At 46.5% G+C, this 18,112-nt stretch overlaps 2 protein-coding genes across 5 annotated transcripts in view; one reads left to right on the top strand and one right to left on the bottom strand.

The window, feature by feature from the left end:
* Window positions 1-18,112, top strand: part of TCAIM (T cell activation inhibitor, mitochondrial) — a 91,844-nt gene that overhangs the window by 53,440 nt on the left and 20,292 nt on the right. For 3 of the 4 annotated variants that reach the window (XM_081823267.1, XM_081823273.1, XM_081823260.1), the window contains one exon: window positions 3,477-5,235. The exons of the other annotated variant lie outside the window; for it this stretch is intronic. In XM_081823267.1, coding sequence (XP_081679393.1) covers window positions 3,477-3,717 — 241 coding nt within the window. In that variant the 3' untranslated portion in view covers window positions 3,718-5,235. Of the gene's footprint in view, window positions 1-3,476; window positions 5,236-18,112 lie in introns of those variants that run through there. 4 annotated transcript variants of the gene reach the window in all.
* CUNH3orf86 (chromosome unknown C3orf86 homolog) lies at window positions 1,839-17,782 on the bottom strand. The gene has a single exon (XM_081823304.1). The coding sequence runs from the start codon at window positions 10,153-10,155 to the stop codon at window positions 9,643-9,645; it is 513 nt and encodes a 170-aa protein (XP_081679430.1). The 5' UTR covers window positions 10,156-17,782; the 3' UTR covers window positions 1,839-9,642.

Genomic DNA, 18,112 nt, shown 5'->3' with positions numbered 1-18,112 from the left:
GATCCTATTGGCTAGTATTTTGGTGAGAATTTTTGCATCCATGTTCATCAGGGATATTGGTCTGTAATTCTCCTTTTTGATGGGGTCTTTGTCTGGTTTTGGGATCAAGGTAATGCTGGCCTCATAAAATGAGTTTGGAAGAGGGCAGAGACTTTTTTGTCGCTTTTGTTCGCTCCCATCCCAAGATCAGTGCCTGGCACACAGGTGGCCTTCAGGAAGCATCCATTGGCTGAATCCATTAACTTGCATGTTCCCTGAGCCCCTTTCTGGCTCTGGCACTGGAGCTCTCATCCCTGTTTCATCCCCCATGGAGAGGAAGCCACTTTGTTGCTGGTCCCAATGTACCTTCCCTCTTACTCATCGCCTTCATCCCTCTGCAGACCTCTGCAGTTTTCCCTCCCCTTTGCCTTCTCCTTCCCTTCATTCTGTTCTCCCCGCCCTATTAAGGTTGCCTTCATTGTAATCATTGTAAGACTACTGGCTTTCCATAGATGAAGTGTGTTCTTGGACTGTGGTTTTCACTTTTTAGCTGCATATCTCTATAAAGTGGATTCTGAAGTGGAAATCCAATTGATAAAAGAGATAAAAGCTTGCAGGTGTTCTGTTCAAAGAGGAAGGGAGCTAGAAGCCGCTCATACCCATCGGGGTCCTCTGAGTACCCCTGCAGGACCCTCAGCTTGTGGACGGTTTAAAACCAGTATTCTAAGCTAATATCTGGGTCCCAAGTAGACCTCACATGGCCTTTTCAGGACTGCATGACTTGTAGCCCATGCCTCTTAACATGGCCTGGCTACCAGGGGGAATGTGTGTACTGTGGATTCCCCTCCTTTGGAGGCTGGTAATGACCCATGCACAGCTCTTACATGGGGCGGGCATAACCTAGGGTAACCTGGGCCTAGAGGTAAAGCAGCTCTCCCTACACGGGCTGTCCTCACTAATGGCTTTTGTGGTAACTCACTCATGTTTCCTCCTACCCTGTATCATATACTATAAATTTTAATATCACTTAGGCAAACTGGAAACAGTAGAAATGTACAATAATAGAAGACTATTTAAATAATTTTGATACTGACATAGAATAGGAAAAAACCATTTAAAACAATGTTCATTTATTCCACTAATATTTATCAAGTACTTTGGTGTCTAGCCAGCCCTGCGAACAGATACCTTTGTGGAACTCACAGTCGGTGTCAGAGGCAGAAGGAGCTTTATTTAAAAAAAAAAATAGATATCATTTTTGTCAGGGGAAAGAAAAGGTCATTTCCCCCTAGGAAATGTCTGGCCCATTTCTTAGCATTAGAAGGAAAGGAAGAGAACTTGCCACCAGCCATACTCACCATGTCATGGTGCTTCTCTTGTTTGTACTGTGCTTCCCTTTTCCCTCTATTTCGTTGTTGTTGTTGAAGTATGAATATAATAAAGCAAAGAAATTATAAGGAAAGGCAAAAAATCATCTAAATTCGTCTGCTTCAGACTCCAGAGGCAACCAGGGAGGGATAGGCTGTTCCCCGCCATCTCCTTATTGGAAGGGCCAGCTCTGGAGAGAGCCCCAGTGAAGGCGGCCCTCTCTGGGCTCGATTCTCGTCCAGGACTGCACTCCAGAAGGACTGATGGGCCCTCCTGGTTGTAGAGGCTTGTGGCCTAGGGGTCGGGGTCACCCTGGGATGAGGCCAAAGGCTTCTCTGAGAAGGGATGGGAATGCATGGCCCTGGCCAGAGGTGCGTGTAAAGATGCGTCATTGGAGTACTACACATTAACTCGGCCAGATGCCAGGCTCTCTGTTTCTAAGCCAGATTGTTAAAAACCTTCCCCCCGCCACCTTTTTTTTTGAGCCAGTGAGAAAAGCCCTTTACAAAAAAAGTTTGTCGGTCCCTGCTATTGGTGGTACCTATGGTTCTTCCCTTCTAATCCTGGAAAGAATAGGTACAGGTCCAGCTGGAACATTCTGAGAACCCCACCAACTCTGCTGTCCAATTTCTTCAGTCTCTAAGCAGCAGTGTCTAGAAGGAGTAATCTTACAGAAAAAAACTAGCAGCACCTGAGAAAGCGTTCCGGGTATTGTTGAAGGGAGTAAGTCAGTAACTACAGACCCCTGCTACTAAGTCCCAGCTGACTACAATGACCATTTCTGTTTTCAAATATTTTTCTAGCTTATGGATAGTTCATGGTACTTTTTTCCTTTATGTAGAGATTAAGAGTGGATAAATAGAGGTTATTTGGGTATTTTTTAACCAGTGCAATACTTAAACTTCTTTGGGAACCTTCTTTGACCATGGCAGTTTTGCTTTACTCCCCTTCTTGGGTGGGCTTCCCAAGAGATGTCTGTGCTGGTCTGCACACTGCTCAAGGACGTGACAAGGCCTCTTTCACACATCTCAAGATTTGAAGGATTGAAGCTGTTTACCAAAATATACCCATAAACACTGGCCATCTGTGTATCTAACACTGAGTTCTGCCCTGAGTTGTCTGCTTTCTAAGCCTTCACCCAAGCCCTTGATGGAACAAGAGGCAGAGAGGGAGCTGATGGGCATAGAAGAGAGTGGAGGGGAGGTGCCTCCTCCCCAGGGGCCTGTCTTGTTGTGAGCCTACTGGGTGTTTGGGAGTCTCTAGAAGTCATTACTGCCCAAGGGTCAGACTGTAGGTGGTTCCTAAAACTAGAAACTTTTACACTCAGCTCTCTGCTTTCTTTGGTCACTAACAGCTGCTCAGTGAGGCAGGATAAGAACTTTTTAAATTATGTCTTTATTTTTACCCATTGCTGCTAAAAGATTTAACAAATACTTTCAGAGATACATGCACAAGAACTATTGACATGTCTTCTAAGCATGTCATTTACCCTTTGTGGACACCATTTTCAGTGTTGAGAGCAGAAAGTTAGACTCCAGTGTTTATAGCAGCAATGCCCACAATAGCCAAAATATGGAAAGAGCCCAGATGTCCATCAACAGATGAATGGATAAAGAAGAATATTACTTAGGCATAGAAAAGAATGAAATCTTGCCATTTGCAATGATGTAGATGGAACTAGAGGGTATTATGCTAAGCGAAATAAGTGAGTCAGAGAAAGACAAATACCATATGATTTCACTCATACGTGGAATTTAAGAAACAAAACAGATGAACATAGGGGAAGGGAAGGAAAAACAAAATAAGATAAAGACAGGGAGGCAAACCGTAAGATGCTGAACTCTAGGAAACAAACTGAGGGTTGCTGGAGGGGAGGTGGGGGGGATGGGGTAACTGGGGGATGGGCATCGAGGAAGGCACGTGATGTAATGAGCACTGGGTGTTGTATGTAACTGATGAATCACTGACCTCTACCTCTGAAACTTAATATTACACTATATTTGAACTAACTTGAATTTAAATAAAATCTTGAAAGAAAGAGCCCCAAAATATAAAATTGTATGTACATTTTATGTTCTTTTATTTGGTGATAGCTTGTGGCAATATTATGTTTATTTTCAATATAACAGGTTAAAGGTTATTGAAAATGAATTGATACAGGCTTCAACGAAAAAATTTTCTCTGGAAAAGTTTTATAAGGAGCCCAGCGTTTCTAGTATACAAATGGTGGATTGTTGTAAGAGACTTCTAGAACAGTCACTGCCTTACCTACAAGGGATGCACCTCTGCATTTCACATTTTTATTCTGTTCTTCAAGATGGAGACCTTTGTATTCCTTGGAATTGGAAGGATGGAGAAGCCATTAAGTAACACAGAATTATTTTTGAAGACATAAGAAACTGTTAAACTAATTTAAATCCACAATTTAATATAACAGTATTATTTACATATGACAAGAACAAAGTTTCTAACTGCTGCTCTAAAAGTAGAACTTTTTTTAAAATTAATCTCTGCTACAAAACTTGTTTTAAAAGGTTTTATCTCCCAGTCTTACGGTGTTTCTTATCTGATTGGCAAGATTGGGTAAAAAGATGTCAGAATGAAAGAACATATTTTTAGCGGTGTGTAAATGAGGGATTCTGCAGAGTCAAGGATATCTATTTTTTATGAGTGAATGTGGGTACGTGTAAACAGGTCTCAGTAAGCACAGCTCTGAAGTAATGGGACTCATTCAACATGCAACTTGGTAGTTAACATCTCATGCGTCAGCACGAACATGTATTTTGCAGCCAGTGGGGGACAGTTGCTGTCCAAAACAGGAGACTGATGGGTAGCAAAAATTAGATAACCAGATTTTTCCTGAAAGAAAGAGTAGAAGAAAAAAAAAGCAATTGGATGTATGTATAGTATTGACATTGTCAAAAGCAGTCTGATACCAGTTTGTTAAAACATCTTAGTGACAGAAAATTTAGGTTTAAATCCATAAGTTTTCCTACCCATTAAAATATTATAACTGTTGGTAGCATGACACTAACAGACAGTAAGTGTCTTTGAATCAGTGAGGTGACTCATTTGTTTTTGTGGACAGACTATCTGGAAAAACCCTTGCTTGTTTCCCCAAGAGTTCCAGCAAGTAAGGAGTATAAAATGGTTCAGGCCATTCAGGATTTCTGTCACCCCCTCAACCCCGGTCTTCCTGTTCCTACCAGTGTTTCACATGTGGGGTGAGGCCCCTCTGAGCCATCCCTTGTGCATAGTTGTGTGGGCTCCTGAGGCCACAGCACAGCTTAGCCCCAGAGACACGGGGGACCCGCTCTGGAGACACAGGGCTTCTCTCTCCACAGGTGTTTCCCTTCGGGTAATATATTTCACCAGATCCAAAACCTCTTTGGCTCGTTTCTCAAGAGGATAAGGTGAATCCTAATTTGGGACACCATTTTTGTAGCCCCTACTGCTGAAGAAATGGGAAAGGAATTTTTTTCCCACAGTGCATCAGAAAGAAAAGGAGCTGTTAACAACCATTCTTGAAGTTCATTTCAAATTCATCTAAAACACTATTATTTAAACTGTTTAAATTCAAATATGTGTTCAAAAGAAAGAGTGATTTGTAATTTTTATAGTTTGTGCATATCACCTCTTTGAACCTTCAGTAACAACTATACTGAATTTTTTTTTCTAATATAAAAATGTTGCCTATAAAGATTTTCCAGAGCCAAATGATGGAGGTGAAAAATTCCTTCCTTAAAGATTACATAAGAAAATTTATTGAAATATAGGTTTGGATTATGCCATTTCTAAAATCAACTAATAGAATCTTAATAATGTTTTGAATTGGACTTTGTCTCAGAACTGATTGTTAATAATATAATAAATAATACATTAATCATATTGTTTTTCTTGTTATTCAGTTAATAGTTTTACAACTATTACAACATAATAGGAAGTTACAAGAAATTGATGGTCTATTTGACCTCCTCTCCCAATCTAACATAAAAGGGAAAACTCTGTCCCACCACTAAAAACTGGCACAGGATGAGGCCCTGCCAACTACAAAGCCATGGGTCAGAAACGGTCTCCAAAGGGACCTGAGCTCCAGACCCAGGCCAGACGTCTCCCAAGGAAGAAGCAGGCCCTGAGCCCAGGCTGTCCAGTCAGGAAGGCCTAGGTCCAAAGCCACATCTGTCTGTGCGACAGGTCCCCCCCAGGCCCTACTTCCTCCTTTGTTTCTTAAAGACCTCCAGGTCCAGGCAGCCCACCTGAGCTAATGAGAGGGTGGTGGGCATTGAGAAATGGAGAGGTGAAGCAAGAGGGGTCAGGGCTGAGTCAGGAGTCAGCTCATCTTTGGAACCTCTAAGGACTGTGTGTACATCCCTAAGTGAACCCGTCCGGCTAGGGCCCTGTCCCAGCACCTGGTGTTCCTACTTATACCAATCCGGCCTCCCCACCCCACCCCAACTGCTCTGGGGGGACCTGAGCATCCCTCGAGCAAGCCAGTAAGACCACATCAGTCCTGTGGAGACTGGTGGCTCCAAGGCTCTGGGCTCTTCTGCAGGGGGGTGTGGTCCTGGCAGCCTTCTCCTGCAGGCCCCAGAGCTGGGAGCCCAAACTCCTAGGAGGCTGGCACTCACACCCAGGGTGCAGGAGCCACTGATGCGGTGGATGAAGCCTGGCAGCTGGCTGATCACAAAGCACCTCCCTGTTTCGGGGGTGCCTCTGACCTGTGCTGCCTGGTCACAGACCCCAACGGCAAGCCCTCCGACCTGGCAGGGCCACCCAGGTGCCTGTCCCATAAGTAAGAATTGACGCAACCCCCAGGGCACCTTGGTAGAACTCCTAGTGGCTCCCTGCACTGAGTGACCTTGGACAAGGCCTCACTTGGCCTCAGTCTCCCCATCTGTAAAAAGAGACACTGGGTCATGTTCTTTAAAGTTCTTCCCACCCGCAGAGTCTGCCCCAAGAATGCAGAGCCCTCCCTTGGATGGTCCTGGGCTGCCGGCCCAGGCATCCCTCACTCCTTAGCAGTTGGGACAAGGAGGAGGAGGGGGAGGTGGGACAGCCAGCAGCCACACAAATCAGACCAGAGTTGGCGCCATGGGCCCCTCTTCTAATCCCCAGCCCCCTGCTACTGCAGCCTCAGTCTACTGGTCAAAGCCCTACCCTCATGGGGTCATTCCTATTATGGAGCACTATAGGAATTGTCCCCCTGAGGTGACAGATGTTGCACATGGGGAAACTGATACCCGAAATTGAGAGGCGACGGAGACTTGGCCAAGGCCGTTATGCCTCCTGTAGATAAGAGAGGTGGGATTAGAACCTAGGTGTCCCGGGGCGCCTGGGTGGCTCAGTCGTTAAGCGTCTGCCTTCGGCTCAGGTCATGATTCCAGGTCCTGGGATCGAGCCCCGCATCGGGCTCCCTGCTCAGCAGGAAGCCTGCTTCTCCCTCTCCCACTCCCCGCTGCTTGTATTCCCTCTCTCGCTGTGTCTCTCTCTGTCAAATAAATAAATAAAATCTTAAAAAAAAAAAAAATAGAACCTAGGTGTCCCAAGGGCTGTGAGGGGTCTGAGCAGGCAGCAGCACGCCCAGCTCTGCACGGGCCCACCGTGGGATTAGTGCTGGGGACAGGCGGCCCACAGGTCAAGATCAGATGCGCCCTTGGAGCAGTCCTTGCCCTAGCAGGTGTGGGGAGCATAGCAGACAGAGACCTTGGATGGCAAGGCATGTCAGGCCTGGCCACTGTGGTCAGCTGGTCAGCAGGCAGCAGGGCCACCTTGGTGCCTAGGGGACTTGTGTAGCACGGGGAGGGGAGCAACCCGGCTCCCCCTGAGGCCTGGCAGCAGCCTGGGCTCTGGGACCCCACAGGTGCCTATGGGCATCATTCCTGGAGCAACATTTGCACACTTCTGCCCCAAAGTCCCATCACAGCAGCGAATGTGGAGGAAATCGGTTCAGCACAGTGTGTGGCTCACAAGGGAGGAGGCCACCAGATTTCACCCTCAGCGTCTTTTGGAGGCTGTCCATTTTTCATTTTCTCTGTCAATGCTGTGGGCACCGGCCTAGACTTGGCGTCAGCACGCATGAGCCAGAGACTTCCAAGTCAGCAGGAGGGGCAGTGTGGTTGGGTGGAGGGACAGTATGATCTATATAGACAGCAGCCTGTACCTCACTTCCACCCCACCCCACCCCCTGCCAGAATGCAGGATTTTTAAACTTTGGAGTAAAATCTTTGCTGAGGGATTTCCTAAGATCTTTTCCCATTAGTCATTGAGCAAACACTTAGGAGGCACTGGCTGTATGTACGCAGGCCTTGTCCTAGGCCCTGGGAACACAGCAGGGACGGAGCAGACAAGAGCCTGCGTTTGGTATATGTTTCTTGGGGCTGACACAAATTACAAACCAGGGGCTTCACACAAATGCATTCCCTCACAGTCTTGAAATCAGAAGTCCAAAATCAAGGTGTCAGTGGGACCATACTCCCTCCAGAAGCCCAAGGGGACATTCTTTTCTTTGCCTCTTCCGGGCTCCGCTGGCTGCCGGTATTCCTGGCTTGTGACCACATCACTCCAATCTCTGCCCCTATGGTCACATCGCTGCCTCTTATTCTCTGTGTCCTCTGTGTGTCTGTCTCAAAACTCACCCTGTTTGAAGAATGCAATTATCCTGGATAATTTAGGATGAGCCCCTCCTCTCAAGACCCATAACAATCACAGTCATTGCTCTAGAAGGTCATAGTCACAGGTCCTGGTGGTTAGGATGTGAACATATATCCTTTAGGGACACGATTCAGTCCACCGTACTGGTGACTTGGGGTCACAACTGCAAACCCCATTTGTTGTAGGCTGCCCTTGAATGACGTAGAGGGAAGAACCCACCATCTGTGGGCAACATGCCAAGTCCACCTGAGACCCTGGTAAGGTACACACTCTCTCTTCCTCCCTGAGCATTATTTCATATCCACTAACCTTCCCAAAGCTAGAGTTTCCTGGGATTCCAGCCTCTACTTAGCCTGCCCTATTCACTGGTTGTTTGAATTGGTTCCAGCCTCTCACTTTTCTAGTTCACCGGGCCAGGAGCTTTTCTGTGCACATGCTTCTCTTTTCTCCCTGGGCTGCTGGGTTCCAGGTTAGAGCTGTGTTGCAGGCCCTCTGTGCCAGTTACCACTTGCTGCTCAGCATCAACCCACCCTTCCTACATGCTCTGCAGTACCACACAGAATCCTTGAAGCTTCTCACCTTCAGCGTGAGCACCACGGTAAACTTTTTCAGTAGAGTGCACTAGAAGGGTACTGCAGGAGGCTGCACAGTTAGTCAGAAGTATGAGTGTGATGGCATCCAGTGGAGACCTGCTCCAGCCATAGGCCCAGAACCCATGGCCCTTGCTGGGCCTGGTGGCCCTCTCCACACTGTGAGCGCCTGGCCTCCTGCCACCTGCTGTACCCAGGGCCTCACCCATCCCTGGTTCCTGGTAACATAGTTACAGACAGTGAAGTTGAGCAGGCCTGGCAGACAGGCTTGCTCACCCCTATATTGTGCAGGGGGGAAGCTGAGGCCAAGAGAGGCAGGGTTCTGACTGGACACATTGGCTACAGAATCAAGGCTGGACCACAGGCCTTTGCTCCCCAGGCCCAAGGAGGGTTTCCTGGGGTCCTCAGGCTGAGACAATGTTTCCAAACCCCTACTTTCTGCCTCCTACCCTGCATGACTGGACCAGTCACTCCATTCCTGGAGGGTTGAGCGGCTGCCCATTGTCCCACCAAAGCATCATCCGGAGCCTGTCCACCAGGGAAGGCAGAGCTAGAAGGGGTGCTCTGCCCAAAGGCTCTCTCAGCCTCAGATTGCCTCAAAGAGAGCTCCTGGCAGGGCTCTAGCCCCTTTGTGCTCAGGACCCAGGACAGCCCTGAGTGCCGCCCCCTGGGCTATACGGAGAGACACAGGGCCTGCAGGTCCCACTCATCCTGGCTTGTTCCTACCTCAACCGAAGAGGTATCCTTCTGGCTCTGGCTGGGAATCAAACATACTGCTCTGCTACCAACATCGGAACCAAATTCTTGAACTCCAAAAACTTAGGAGCAAAATACCAAGGTGACTTGGGAGGTAAAAGAAGGCCTAGAAAACATTGTGTGTCAAAATCTAAGTTAGATTTATATGGGGTTTGAAAGCACTTGGTGTGTTCTTCTAAGATCTCTGCGCAGAGTTCTGTGCGCTTCCAGGGGAGGCAAAAGCGTCATGGACATGAGCATGGAGGTGTTCAGCTGGCAGGCCACTCAGGAAGCTGTGGCCACGCAAATACTTTCAAGTTCAAAAGGAAAATCGGTTATTCCCAGTAAGGACATTTTTCAGCTTGCAGGTGAAGGCCCAGGGGGCAGAAGGGCTGGGAGGAAAGGAAGAGGCTGGGGGCAGAGGGACTGGTCCAAGGGGGCCACATGTTGGCAGAGCACCTCCTGGTGGTGAGATAGTGACAGGAATTGCTGAGAGCGGCCGGGTGCTCATTGCTCCAGCCTTAGCCAGGCCATGGGTTGGTGTAGATGGGAGGCAGTACCTTGAGCCAGTGTCTTTCAGTGAAGCCTTAGGAGGAGGTGGAAGGGCAGCCTTCTGTACAGGTATGCTGGATGGGCCCTGGGCACTGAGAGGAGCCCCCTGCATGCTCCCATGCTGAGATCCGGGCCTCTCTTGGGGATTCTCCAGAGAAGCTGGAGAAGCTTCAGGTACATCTGCCTTCGGTGAAGGGTAGGTGATTTCTCCAGTTACCTCGTTTACCCAGAAAAATGTATCTAGAGATTTCTTCCCCTGTCCAAACAGACTCTTAGACATAGCTACAAAGGAAAATTGAGACAAACAGATGCATCATCAGTTGTCCACAGTGGGGGCAGAGGGCTCCCTCTACACAACCAGGGTCAAAGGGAGCCCCCGACCTCTGGGCTAGGACTAGATAGCCTGTGTCAGCATTCTGGTAGGGAGACAGATGCTTTCCCAGATGCTTCAGAAATCCTCCCAGGACCAGGAGCAGGCCTTGCTGGAGGCTCTAGATGAATTCTAGCATCTTTTTAGAAAATGTCTTTTCAAATTTTTAAGTCTTAACCAAGTATACTGAGAAGTATACTTTAAATCCTGACCTAGTTCAGAAGTGTGTTTGTGTGTGTGTGTGTGTGTGTGTATGCGCAAGTGCATGTGTATGTGTGTATGTATGGATACTAACAATTTCATAGAACTTAGATGGTTATGTGCAGTCTTGGTATTTTCTATGCAATTCAATTCTATATTCCTTACGAAAATGCTAGTTGTTACTCAAACTAACTTTTTGAGGAAGCAACAATGACTAATGAACTATAGTTTAAAAAACACTGTGTTAGGTTAAAAGGAGAATGGAGAACGCTGGGTCTTCTACAGAACAGGAAAAAAAAATCACTCTTGAATTTTACAAAAACATGACCATGTATGGTCAACAGAATGGTCTCCCAAAGATGGCCATGCCCTAGTCCTTGGAACTTGTGACTAGTTTCATTACATGGCAAAAGGAAATTTGCAGATGGAATTAAAATTACAAATCTTAAACTAGGGATTATCCTGTATTATCCAGGAGCCCCAGTCTAATCACTTGATCCCTAAAAAGCAGAGAGTTTTACCTGACTAGGGTCAAGAGATGCAGCAGGAGGAAAAGTAAGAGAGATTCTAAGTGTGAGAAAGACTCGCCCACCATTGGTGGCCTGATGATGGCAGGCCAAGTGGAAACCATGAGAAGGAAATAAATTCTGTCAATAAAATGAATGAGCCTGGAAGTGGACTTCCCCCAGAGCCTCCAGATAGTGCCAGGGTAGACAGAACCTTGATGTGGATCATATGAGAGAGTACCAAGCCACACTTACCAGACTCAGGACCTACTGCTGTGGGAGATAATAAATGGCTCTTGTTCCAAGTCGCTAGATTTGTGGTCATTTGTTACAACAGCAACAGGAACTCATACACCATGTGAATACTTTTCTAGGACCAGTGGGAGAGATGGGCTGCAAAGCTGAGGTATTCTGAGCTCAGAGTAAGCCTACCTTTGGCATGGGCTTATTAGACAGTCTGGGGGACTCTTCCTACTTTCTTTCTGTCAAGCTTGGTAATTGCTTCTCCTTCTTTAGAATGGACAACGACTGCCATCCCTGAGAAATGTCAGGGTACACTACCTAGCATATTAACCAGATCAACCAGCTTTCAAGGTCCTGACACCTGCATCCTGTGAAGCTATGATTTGCCAACAGGCAGAAAGGATTTCCCCACCCTCCCCTGGTGTCCACAGGGCCATGGACAAGTCAGCACATCCCACATTGACTCCCACAATAGTGGATTGAACAACTAGGGCCTGACCAGTTGCTACAGGACTACAAAGGTGTGAAGGGTTTGAAGCTCACCTATGGAAAGGTGCTAGGGTGGAAGTGTCTATAGAGGGAGCCTCAGAAAGGAGAAGGGGCATTAGAAGACTGGGGGCTCCTAGCAACCTGGTCTTTGTTGTGTGAAATGTTTCTCACCCTATCCTAGCCTAGATTCCGCCTGGTGACCCCAGGCCTCACCAGTGCGGCCACACAAATACACTTGACCCTCCTGCACTCTGGTTTGTCATAGTGCAGCCCTTCCCCTATCCACTGCTCTTGACTTCTGCCAGGCCTATCGCATGGCTCCACAGCACCATCCATTTTTTTCTAGAACATAAACTTATAGACAAAGGGGATGTCCTCCTCTGGCTGAATTAGTTCATATTCAGCATAGTGGACACCAGGGGTTCTTTGGTTTGGAATTCCTCATAGATCACTCCCTCTTCATCTGGGTTTGACTCACCTTAGACCTCACATGCTCTCCATGGCCTCATCTCCCTAAGAATTAGACCTGTTCCCTGTGTTGCCATCTGCTGAGATTCTGCTTCAGCCCAGGCCCACCTTGAATTCTCACCAAGCTGCCCCTGATTTGGGGCCACTGCGACCTGGGTCCACTCCAACCTGGAGCCAACCCAACCTGGGGACACACAGACCTGGGGCCACCCCCAACCTGGGGACATACCAACCTAGGGCCACCCCACTCAGTGGGTTGAACAGCTGCTGGGTGTCTTAGGGTGCTGGCCCATCATGCTGATAGGAGATGGAGTGGCTGTCCTCTTAGATGGGCCCAGGGTATCTAATAGGCTTTTCTCCTCTCCCCCTCTGCCTGGGGCTGCTCACCAATGCAGGGCAGTCCCTAAGCACTGCTGAATCTGATCTCTCTTGCCTTTGAAGACGTAGACAAAAACAGATTGGGAAATAACCATAAGAGACTCTTAACTATAGGAAACAAACAGGGTTGCTGAAGGGGAGGTGGGCAGGGGGACGGGGAACTGGATAGTGGGCATTAAAGAGGGTACTTGATGGGATGAGCACTGGGTATTTATGCAACTGATGGATCACTAAATTCCACCTATGAAACTAATAATACACCATATGCTCATTAAATTGAATTCAATTTAAAAAATGTTGAAAAAAACAAATAACAAAAAAGCAAAACAAAATTCTGACTGTCCAATGATCTGCTTTAATTGTTATGAGGAGTCCAAACACAATTTAAACTCAAAAATTGCCTCCCTAAAATATTTTTTAGCTAAAACTAATATAAAATATGAGAATCTTCTCCCTCATCATCACCTTTAGACAATATCAGGATTAGCTTCTCATATTGACATATCCAGTGCTCTTTCCACAGTTTGTTAAAGGCATTTAGTCAGAAATCATAGATATGTTAGGTAAATAAAAATGTTGGCTGGCAAATCACTTGATCATATAAATATATAGTTAACATTTGGCTAAATATTTTAAGGAGACTTTAGATACCAAAAAACAGAAGTCTCATGAGGAAATTATTTGTTTCACATAGGAGGCATCACTTCCTTCCTTTCCATACATTGTGAATTAATAAGTGCTGGTATTAAAAATCTTGACTTGATAGATAGAACTGTCAAGGACCCAAGTTAGGTCAAAATCTAATATATGACTCTCTGTCTGGTATGTGTGCACATCTTAACTATTTGCTGTCCTTACAGAGAAAAATGATATGATATCTAAAGCCAGTTTCCTCTTATTTTTTGTATCTCACTTCCCTCTCTCTTTTTCCCTCCCTTGGAAACTTGAAAGATTTCCTTTATTCATACAAAAATGCATTCATTTGCTATACAAATACTTTAGGACTATTTACTTCAGATAAAGCCAAAATTGTTTACATAAGAGAAAAGAGAGAAACATTATTAAACTATGTTTCTTTTTATGGGACTTTAGAAAGTATACTTAGGAACTTCCAGGGAGGAGTTAAGATGGCAGAGGAGTAGGGGGACCCTAAACTTGCCTCATCCCTCAAACACAGCTAGGTTAATATCAAATCATTCTGAACACCCAAGAAATCGATCTGAGGACTGAGAGAGCACACTGCACATCTAGAGACAGAAAAACTGACACATCATGGAAGGTAGTTGCTGCAGAGAGTTGGTTTGGCGGAGAAAAGAACTGCAGGTGCTGTGGAGGGGAGGGAGCCCTGATCAGGGAGAGAGGAGCAAAAGAGAAAGAGAGAGAGAGAGAGTGAGTGTGTGTGAAAGCATGAGCAGGGGATTGCACAAGAAAACTCTTCCCCAAAACCATTGACAGGGAAAGGGAGAGGGGATGAATACCACAAGTTTTTATAAGCAGCAGAGCCCGAAGTCTGAAGTTATAGAAGTCCAGGCCATCACCAGGGTCATGCCTGGCAGGCTTAGTGGTGCTCCTATGGGGAAGGAGGGCAGAGGCCAGGGAGTAGGCAGCATGGTCTGAGGATCCCCTGGGTCTCACTGGGAGAAACAGTTCCCCTTCTTGGAGTGCATTTGGGAGTGGTAGCATGGTCTTGCCAGGGACAATAGAGCTGGCGGGCACCAATATGCTGCCCTGTTCACTAGTATAGGAACAGTGACACCTGTGGAGGGCAGCAAACTTGGCTTTTTGCTCTGCTTTACCACAGACTCCAAATCACCACGTAGTCATGCAACTGCTTTTCTGGGACAAACCAGCATCTGCCACAGCGTGGCAAGACTCTCCCCAAGAGGATCAGCATAGGTCTGCACCTTGTAGGTCCCTAAAATTTGTAGTTTTGAAACCCAACCACATGCCCGAGATAAAACACAGGAGTACTGTGCCATCTGGCAGGCAGACAGCTCAGACACAGACAGGATGAAGGCAGGGATCTGATGGAAGCCAGGGACATGAGAGGGGAGATTGTTCACTCTTCTGTGAAGGCTTCCTAAAAAGTGGTAGGTGCAGATTCCCAGATCTGGAGATGAAAGAGCAGGGCGATGCCATTTCCCCCCACCCATCAGCACTGACTGACCTCAGTGAGCATCACAGCACCCCCTACTGGAGTCTGGACCTACTTACCCAAGACCCACTGTCCTGCACCCTGCAGATGCATATCCACTAGGGCAAGTCCACCTGAAAATCAGCAGAGCAGGCTGCTCCCCCAGAAGACCAGCACAGATTCCTTGCATGTACCAAGTCATAGAGTGCTGCAAAGCTTCAGCTCTAGGGCACATAGTATCTAGCTTCTTTTAACAAACAGACCAAAACACACCTAGAAAAACTTGCCACACGGTGGACAAGGTCCAAACATCCCCCACTGCAGGCAAGGAGAAACTCTGCAGAGGAATGACCTGAGGGAAGGAGCAGCCAAAACACAACAGCAGAGTGCACACTCTGAAACACCTCCTGAAGCACCAGGCCCAAGACAGTATAGGACCTATTCTTAATATGACCATTACAATCATAAGCAGGAATATAACAGACTTTCCCAACAACCACACAAAAAATAGTGACCTAGGCAAAATGACAAGACAGAGGAATTCACCCCAAAAGAAAAAAACAGGAAGAGGTAACAGCCAGGGATCTAATAAAAACAGATATAAGTAAGATCCCTGAACCAGAATTTAAAACAACAATCATAACAATACTAGCTAGGCTTGAGAAAAGCATAGCAGACACTAGAGAATCCCTTATTGCAGAGATAAAAGAACTAAAAACTAGTCAGGTGAAAAAAATGCTAAAACTGAGATGCAAAACTGACTGGAGGAAATGACAATGAGGATGGATCAAGCAGAGAAACAAATCAGTGATATAAAAGATAAAGTTATGGAAAATAGAGAAGTTGAAAAGAAGAGGGAAAGAAAAATATTGGATCGTGAAAGTAGACTTAGGAAACTCAGCAACTCCTTAAAGCATAATAACATTGGTATCATACGAGCCCAAGAAGAAGAAGGGAAGGAAAAGGGGGTAGGATTCTTTGAGCACATTTTAGCTGAAAGCTTCCCCAATCTGGGGAAGGAAACAGACATCAAAATCCAAGAGGCATAGAGAACTCCCATCAAATTCAACAAAAGCTGGCCCACACCATATTGTCAAATTCACAAAATACACAGACAAGAAAAGAATCCTGAAAGCAGCTGGGAAAAAAAGTCCTTAACCTATAAGGGAAGATAAATCAAATTCACAGCAGATCTGTTCACAGAAATTTGGCAGGCCAGAAGACAGTGGCAGGTGCTGAATGGGGAAAATATGCAGCCAAGAATACATTATTCATCAAGGCTGTCATTCAGAATAGAACGAGAGATAAAGAGTTTCCCAGACAAACAAAAACTGAAAGAGTTGCTGACCACTAAACCAACCCTGCAAACAATATTGAAGCACACTCTGAGTGGGAAAGAAAGACCAAAACAACAAAGACTAGAAAGGAACAGAGAACATCAACAGAAACACCAACTTTACAGGTAACACAAAGGCACTAAATTCATATATTTCAATAATCACTCTGAATGTAAATGGACTAAAAATCCAATCAAAAGACATAGGGTACCAGAATGTATTTAAAAACAAAACAAGACCCATCTATGTGCTGCCTACATGAGACTCATTTTAGACCTAAAGACACTTGCAGATTAAAAGTGAAGAGATGGAGAGCCATCTATCATGCTAATGGAGGTCAAAAGAAAGCCAGAGTAGCCATACTAATACCAGACAACTATATTTTAAGCCAAAGACTGTAATAAGAGATGAAGAAACACCTATATCATAATTAAGGGATCAAGAAGATCATCAAGCTCAAGATCATCAAGATCATCAAGAAGATCTAACAATTGTAAATATTTATGCTCCCAACTTGGGAGCACCCAATATGTAAATCAATTAATAACAAACATAAAGGAAGTCACTGATAAATACAAAAATAGCAGGAGACTTTAACACCTCACTACAGCAAATCACCTAAACATAAAATCACAGAAATATAGGGGAAGGAGCAGGATGGTGGAGGAGTAGGAGACCCTGGATTTCATCTGGTCCCAGGAATTCAGCTGGATAGGGATCAAACCATTCTGAACACCTACGAACTCAACAGGATATCGAAGAAAAGAATAGCAGCAACTTTCTGAACAGAAAAGCGACCACTTTCTGGGAGATAGGACATGCGGAGAAGTGAATCCGAGGCGATATTCGGGAAGACAGACAGCGGGGGAGGGGGCCTTCCTCGGCCACTACCAGCAAGTGATAGAGAGTGGACCACAGAAGTTGGCTCTGCTGAGGGACTTCGCTCCAGTGGCTAAGCGGGGGGTGGAACCCTTGCTGGGACAGTGTGGTCTCAGGACCCTTGGGGTCACAGGAAGACCGGGGGTGCCTGAGTGCGGCAGAGCTCCCAGATATCAGAGCAGGGAAGCCAGCTGCAGAGACGGAGCCAAGGGGAGGGCTCTCAGCTCGGGGTTGTCATAAACCATGATCCTTGGCTCAGTCAGGCCACTGCTCTTCCAGCAGGGACCCAACAAGTGGCAGATCAGGGGAGACTCCCCTTCCTCCCCCGAGAGGAGCGGCACGGGAGCACACCGCAGGGATCTGCTGGGTTTGGAGGCTCCACATGGGATCGTGTGCCAGAGACAGAAATGCTCAGTCACAGGCCGGGTGAGCACGGAGTGCGCCCAGAGACCGGGGAGTCGGGAGTGACTAACTGCTTTTCTCTGGGGGCACACTGAGGAGGGGGCCCTGAGTTCTCAGCTCCTCTGGGGCAGAGATTGGGAGGCCGCCATTTTCACTCTTGTCCTCCAAAGCCGAACGGAAAGCTTGCAGGGAACAAAAGCTCCTGAGAACAAACCGGAGCAGATGACTTAGCCCGGACCAGCAAGGGCGGGGCAATTCCGCCTCCAGCAAAGACATTTGGGAACCACAGCAACAGGCCCCTCCCCCAGAAGGTCAGCAAGAACAGCCAACCAAGACCAAGTTTACCAATCAATGAGAACGGCAGAACTCCAGGGCTGGGGGAATACTGCACATAGAATTCATGGCTTTTTTCCCATGATTCTTTAGTCTTTCAAAGTTAATTATTTTTTAACTTTTTTAAAAATTTTTTTCCCTTTTTCAACCAACATCTTATCAATCCCTTTTTTATTTTTATTTATTTATTTACTTATTTTTATTTTTTTTTAAAGATTTTATTTATTTATTTGAGAGAGAATGAGAGAGAGAGCACATGAGAGGGGGGAGGTCAGAGGGAGAAGCAGACTCCCTGCCGAGCAGGGAGCCCGATGCGGGACTCGATCCCGGGACTCCAGGATCATGACCTGAGCCGAAGGCAGTCGCTTAACCAACTGAGCCACCCAGGCGCCCCATCAATCCCTTTTTTAAAAAATCTTTTTTAGGGACGCCTGGGTGGCTCAGTTGGTTAAGCGACTGCCTTCGGCTCAGGTCATGATCCTGGAGTCCCGGGATCG

Source organism: Leptonychotes weddellii, chromosome 1 (assembly GCF_054177405.1).
Source record: "Leptonychotes weddellii isolate Sample4059 chromosome 1, ASM5417740v2, whole genome shotgun sequence".
Classification (NCBI taxonomy): Eukaryota; Metazoa; Chordata; class Mammalia; order Carnivora; family Phocidae; genus Leptonychotes; species Leptonychotes weddellii.
The sequence above is the reverse complement of the archived record's forward strand: the minus strand, read 5'-3'. Positions and strand labels throughout refer to the sequence as shown.